This window comes from Myotis davidii, unplaced genomic scaffold (genome assembly GCF_000327345.1).
Source record: "Myotis davidii unplaced genomic scaffold, ASM32734v1 scaffold699, whole genome shotgun sequence".
NCBI lineage: Eukaryota > Metazoa > Chordata > Mammalia > Chiroptera > Vespertilionidae > Myotis > Myotis davidii.
Window position 1 is genome coordinate 82,849 of NW_006291007.1, and position 7,130 is coordinate 89,978.

At 45.1% G+C, this 7,130-nt stretch overlaps 1 protein-coding gene across 1 annotated transcript in view; it reads left to right on the forward strand.

The window, feature by feature from the left end:
• Positions 1–7,130, forward strand: part of CA10 (carbonic anhydrase X) — a 366,550-nt gene continuing 359,420 nt past the window's right edge. The window contains exon 1 of the mRNA XM_006764028.2: positions 1–449. Coding sequence (XP_006764091.1) covers positions 389–449 — 61 coding nt within the window. The 5' untranslated portion in view covers positions 1–388. The remainder of the gene's footprint in view (positions 450–7,130) is intronic.

Sequence of the window (7,130 nt, forward strand, 5' to 3'; positions counted from 1 at the left end):
CCCGGCGGATCGGGGTCTGGTTTTTGCAGACGGAGCCCAGCGCTGGTGGCTTCAGGTGGCTGCCGCCGCCTCTGCTGGGGTTGCTTCCGCCGCTCGGGCCAGGAGCAGAGACCTTTGAGCGGGGACACCTCCGGGGCAGCGAGACATCGGACATGTGTCTGCACACCTGGGGCGCGCATCCACTGAGCCCGAGGGGATTTTTGCCGGAACAAGTCAAACGGCGATATTGATCTTGGGGGTGACTGTCCCTTGACCGGCTGTGCGGTGGGAGTGCGAGTGTGCACTCGCCCAGAAGTGTGTGAGTGTGTGGATGTGTGTGTGCCGTGTCGGGCTCCCCCCAGCCCCCCGTTTTCCCGTCGAGTGATGCACTTGGAATGAGAATCAGAGGATGGAAATAGTCTGGGAGGTGCTTTTTCTTCTTCAAGCCAATTTCATCGTCTGCATATCAGGTATGGGGCGCGCCGGAGTCGCGGGCGGGTTGGTGTTGTGTGGTGTTTGGAATGGATGGGGTCGTATCGTGTGCAAGGCACTCAGGTGGCCTCTCCGGGTGGGATGCGGGGAGGGTGGTGACAGAGACCTGCTCAGCTCTGCGGGTTTGCTGCCTTCCGGATTAAAAACCTTCTGAACCCAAGGATGGATGTGTGTGTGTGTGTGTGTGTGTGTGTCCGTTGGGGTAGTATCCCCCAGTATCCGTGTGGAGTTCTGGAACGTACAAGGGGTGAGGGATGAAAAAGGAGAGGCAGATGGGTGTTGATTTTCAAGGCTTTCTGGCTGAGAACTCTGGCGCCGAAATCTGAGCCTTAGCAACCCCCACCCCCAACCCCAGGCTTTCAAAGTTCCCAAACTTGGTGGTTCTGGCTGGCAAAATGGACGCGGAGCCCTGCCCTGGGTATGGGAGCACTTTCAAGAGACTGCGGGAAGATGCGGAGTGGAGAATATTCATCAGGGACCAGAGGGATGTGGAGGTCCTCCATTCCTTCCCCAAACCCATCAGGCCCAGTGGTGATGGTCTGAAACATCCTAGCCTGCCCCCTACCCTCAAAAAATAAAAGCAAACCCCATCAGAAACAATACAGCACCATAAATGCCACTTTAAATTAGGGTCCTTTGGAATGCCCAGTGGCAGGGGTGTGCTGGCTCAGACTCACTGACCTCAGGCCACTTGTGCTGGTCTTTGGTTTTAGCAGCGGATGACAAGCCAGTGCAGGGGAATGAGGTAGGGCTAGTGCCTGCCTGCACCTGTGTGTCTCTGTGTTGGAAGGGATTCTGATTTCCAAGCAATGTCTTCGTTGGTGCAGGGCGTCGGAGGTTTGGAGGGGACCTGTGAGAAAAGCCTTAGCATCAGCAGTGTTCCCCAATTTAGTGCCTCCTCCCATTGATAGTGTTCACCCCATTTCCCTTCACACCTGTCATTTAGGTGCCCAGGGTAAGGCCCATTTGCAGCGCTCCCCTCTGCCTGCATTCCCTCTGCAGAATTGGGGACTCAGCCAACTTCCCATGAAGTCACCAGAATAGGAGAGCAGGAACCCTGCCCCTGTGAGCAGGCACATTTGAGCATCATTGGGGGGCAGGGACATGCTTCCTGCATCTTCCTTCAGTCCAGCCAATCCCCACCCTCTGATTCTGGATATTAAAAAGCCTTGTCTGCCCTTACACTGGACCCAGATCCAAAGACCGTTATTCAGTTTCAATGTTCTCTTCATAGAACAGGAATGGGAAATTTTTTATTCAAAATTATTCCCTTTGGGGCTTGGCCACCCTACTAAGAAATTAGAGATATACTGTGGGCCTGGCAGATAATAAACAGTGCCCTGCAATCCTCTAGTGGGACCTCTTTTACCCCATCCTACATCTAAGGGAAAATTCCTAGGTTAGGTGACTTGTAAAGGTTTATATCAGTCACATATCCAGGAATGAACTGGGTAGCATCTCACAAGGCCACATTTTGCATCTTTCTCTTCTACATGTCTATTTCAACCTCTCTCTCTCTCTCTCTCTCTCTCTCAGTGCCCTGCAATCCTCTAGTGGGACCTCTTTTACCCCATCCTACATCTAAGGGAAAATTCCTAGGTTAGGTGACTTGTAAAGGTTTATATCAGTCACATATCCAGGAATGAACTGGGTAGCATCTCACAAGGCCACATTTTGCATCTTTCTCTTCTACATGTCTATTTCAACCTCTCTCTCTCTCTCTCTCTCTCTCTATATTCCATTGTTTATGAGACGCGCCATCTGAGTCCCTTTAAGATTTACAAAGGGTTAACATCATTGAGGCTCCACCCCCACTCCACCCCCAGCATCCTTTATTTCCAGTCCCTGCATTTGGTCAGGCCATCAGCAGACCCAGCTGAGAATGGGTCTGTTCTTAGCCTCCCATTAATGGGATACCTGTCACAGCTATACTTGGTTTGGTGTATCAGCAACTACATTATATAAATAGAAGCATGAGGAGGAGGTTATTTGCAACCCAGGAGGGGTGCCATGGAGTACAAGGCCTTTCACATGTGTTTACTAAGTAATCGTCATTGCTAAGTAATGAGGGGATAAAAGTGTAAGCGAAATTGCTAGCTATTAGCTAAACACAGAAAACTAGGTTAGCGTTGCAAATGCCCCGTTAGGATCTGCACTAATTTGCCCTTTATGAAGACATTTAGGCAGAGATGCACCATTATGGACTCTGTATTTACACATCCATACACTTAACTTCAAAGGCTATTTCTTCCAGGGTCCAGGTGGTTTTCACCCTCCATAAACAGAGCTCCTCAGTCAGTGATGTCCCTGTATGTCACAGGTCTGATTAGGAACTTAATTATGACTCACAGTTCAGGGGACTTTGTTTTTTGTGGGGTTTTTCTGTTTGTTTGTTTTGTTTTATTTTTCCCATCTGGCAGCCTTAACAGGTGCAGGCACGCAATGCACTAAGGCTGAGTAATTGTCTCAGGAGCATTTAGTAGGTCTTTCATTTCTGTTTCCATGATTTGCAGTTTTAATTTACTCAAGACTGAGCTTTACCGAAAGGAACATAACCCTTGATTATAAAACCTACTAAATCTTAAAAGAGTTAAAAAAAAAAAATAGACCAAAACACCTCTCTACCATCCTCGGATGAATTGCCCTGCACAGGAAGTGGGTACTGATTCTTACAGAGTTACCAGGGCATCACTAATTGATGCAGTACTGGGCTCGGCATCATTACTGAGGAATACCAGACTAGGCCAGGCCAGCAAAAGTCTGCACTGTAAACATTTTGCAGAAGGAAAATGTGTGGAGTAGATCTGGCCTGTAGAAGGCATACTGACTGAATTTCAGTCAGTACCACTAGCTCTCAGGAATACTCTGGTGCTTTGTAGCTTAGTGTTTCGTTAATCAAAGGTGCCTACCCTCCCTCGCCCTATCCTATCCCCCAAATTAAAAGTATATACAAGGAGCTTTCTCCCTAGGCCTGTGTAGATAGAACACTTAAAATACAGAGATCTGCTCTTGGTAGATTTGATGGCTCTGCACTAGTCATTTGGTTTCTGATGAAGCTGTGATACTACTATTTCCCAAGGTTGTTGACTCTACAGGGTCATTGGAAGGAACAAAACACTCTTTATAAAATGCCTAGTGTGGTGTCCAGAATGCAGTCACCGCTGGCCACAAATGGGACTGCGTGGGGGTCTGCTTGGCCAGGCTCAGCTAACTAGCTGCTGAGGGAGTACCAGTGTGCTTTCCATGTGAGAGATTGTGTCAGTTTTGGCTACTTCAGGACAACTCAGCTAGGCTGGAGAGGGAATACCGTGCCTGGGGAGCTCTCGGGGCTCCTCATTCGGCTCAGATCTCATTTTACTGAAAATGTAAGGCAGCCAAGATCTCTGAAGAGATGAGAGGGAGGGAGGGAAGACAGGAGAGAGAGGGAGAGGGAGAAGCCGGGGAGAGGGAGAGGGAGAGGTGATTTTCCCGATGCTAGCAAGAGCACCATTCCATCCTTACAAAAGCAGTTCACATCTGCAAGAATGAATGCTTAGCAGCCCCAGGAGAGAATTCCCTGGTCCAAAAACAGTTGTCTGATTTAATTCACACAATGCATCCCACTTCCCTATACGTAACTTTACTTAGGCAGCTTATTCATTGATAATCACAGCAATGACAATTATAATTATGTGGTGCTTTCACATATATTGCCTAATATTGCACATATTTTAATTCATCTATTCTTAGAGTAATTTTATATATAAGGCAACCAGAGCCCACAGAGGGTCAGCCTGGAGGATTCACAGCCAGGTCTAACTGAGTCAAAAGCCAGTATGTCATTTATGTTTTGGTTCAAGGTTTCTTTTAAAAGTTGTTATTCAGTATATATATATTTTTTTATGTTTTCAATTGAAAGGCTAAATTGTGTTAACACAATGTAAGTCGTAGAAAGTTTGAAAGTGGAAATTAGGGGGATTATATAGTCTAGAGCTAGAATTAAGGTGGCATTTGAGTGGTACATGACTGTCAATCAAACCGATGAGACTTATCCAAGTTTGCCCCCTCCCCCCACCAATGCCTTATGATAAGCAGCCCCTTAAGCCAAGAATGAGTCCTACATTCTTTTCCTTATCTGAAAATTCAAATGGTTTCCCTTCAGCTCCTTCACACGTAGAAAGGGGATGATAGTACATACCCCACACACATTTGTTATGTGGATGAGATGAGATAATGTATTCAGTGATTTTGGCACAGGGTCTGAGGCTAGCAATAGTGTGCTTGCAGTCATGTAAATATTTTTTTTCCCCACAAATCTGACATTGCACAGGTTTGTGAGGCCAAGATAGAACGGAGCCTTTAGTTTCCTTCCCTCCCACTTGTGTAAAAGCAAAAACGGAATCATCAGCAATCACATTTTATTAATTGAGCTTGAGCCCTCCTTGTAAGAAGGCCTTGGCTTAACAGCTTTGAAATGTCTCTTTGTTTTGTTTCTCAGACAAATGAGACTGGCAGCCTTCAGTGTGGGTGCTAGTCATGAGTGGCGCCCCCTTTATCCCTGGGAGCCTGATATGAAGGTGGGGCTTGGAAAGGTGAATAGGTCACCTGGGAACAAGGTAGTGCTTATGACCCAGGGGAGCAGCAGAATTGTCCCGTTTCTGCTTGTAAATTATGACTCAGCATAGAACCCAACTTCCAAGGGCTTCCAAAATGGCGAACTGCAGATGTCATCAATGTGGCTTGCAATAGAACATTCCATTAAATGAAAAAAGGGCCACGCCAAACAAAGAACACCCACCTGATGATGCTGTTAGCAATATGGCTTCTTTACATCGAGTTTCCCATGTGACGTCACCAAGCCCAGTCACGGACAAGTGTTATCGTCATAGGTCAGACTTTCTTGGCAGTGATATGAGATGAGTCTTCCTGAGTAATAGAAGGTCCCTGGGGATGGCTTGCTACCCTAGGTCATCAGTGCCTAACATCTCAACTTTTCACCTTAACTAAGCATTACATGTTTGGGCCTGGGATTTAAGTCAAGAAACAATGTAGGGCCCTGACCAGTTTGGCTCAGTGAATAGAGCGTCAGCCTGCGGACTCAAGGGTCCCAGGTTCGATTCCAGTCAAGGGCATGTACCTTGGTTGTGGGCACATCCCCAGTGAGGGTTGTGCAGGAGGCAGCTGGTCTATGTTTCTCTCTCATTGATGTTTCTAGCTTTCTATCCCTCTCCCTTCCTCTCTGTAAAAAAATCAATAAAATATATTAAAAAATCAAATAAATATATTAAAAAAAAACAAAACAATCTAGGCACCATAAAAGTGTATGGCAGCAAGCCATTATAGAAACAGTATGAAGTTAGAAGACTCTACTTGCTCATGAAGTCTTCCTTAATTATCTAGATGACTTTGGGTAATTCTCTTAGCCTCTTAGTATCTCAGTTTCCTCATCTGTAAAATGAAAATTAACTCAGCTTAAGATACAGTTTTAAAATCAAAGTTGAGGTATGGACACACAATAGTGTTATATTATTCATAAAATAGAATGAAGAAGGCTTAATTGTTAAGATGTAGTTATAAAAGCAAAGATGTAATGCACAAAATGTATCATGAGATAAAACAGTAAGAGTAATATCTAATGGTTTGGTAAAGGGCATAAATGCTACAGAACAGAGAAAAATGGAGAATTTTGATAGATTTTGGAGATTGGGGGTAGGAGAGATGGAGGGGACCATATTATCAAAGAGAGAGGAATAGGAATGTGTGAGATATGTAGTGAGGACTGTCCCTTTTGGAGGAAAGGCTCACTTTGGGAGATGCTGGAAAATTGGGATGAGCCCACTCAGGTACCTGTTGAACTGAGAAGATATGCAACATCCTAATATATTTAATCTCTTGGTGGTTTTTATTTTTCTTATTATGGGTCTTTGCATTGATCTTATGGACTGAACTTGGTTAAAATTTGTTTGAGATTCTAATATTTCTTTTGATCTTAAACTTCTGTGGCATGTCTCCAACTACTGTTATACTTTTCATAGGTTGTACCCATTTGGGATTATAGGCAGTTGAGATTTGAAGAGGCTTCAGCCTTCTCTGTAGAATGAAGATGATACTTCCCAAAGTTGTTGATCCTACAGGGTAATCGTAAGGAACAAAACACTATTTTTAAAAATGCCTGGCATGGTGTCTGGAATTCAGTAACCACTGACCAAATTACACATAGCATATGAGAGTAAGCATGGGCCTTGCCACTAAGATAGGCCAACATGTGAATCCTGCCTTCTACATGCACTCTCTGTGTGGGCTTGGGAAGTCCTTTAAGTTCTCTGAGCCTCTGTAAAATCTGTAAAACGAGGATGGAGAAAATGCACATAAGATGCTGCCACAGTGCCTGGCTTACAGTAGTCACTCAGTGAATGGGAGCTGCCCAGAAAATTATCATCGTTGTCATCAATAAGAGTGCTTGTTGTTGACACTTTGAACCCGTTATTGTAAATTCAAATGAGTTATTCAGTCATTTCTTCTGTGTTCAACAAATTGCCAGCTAACTATGTACCAGGCAGAAGAATCACAGAAATGAACAATACCTGGTCTTTAGTATTTACAAGACTAAACGTGTTATGCCCTTTGTCCACTTAACCATTTAACATTTATGGAGAGTGCCCCATGGCGAAGGTACTGGG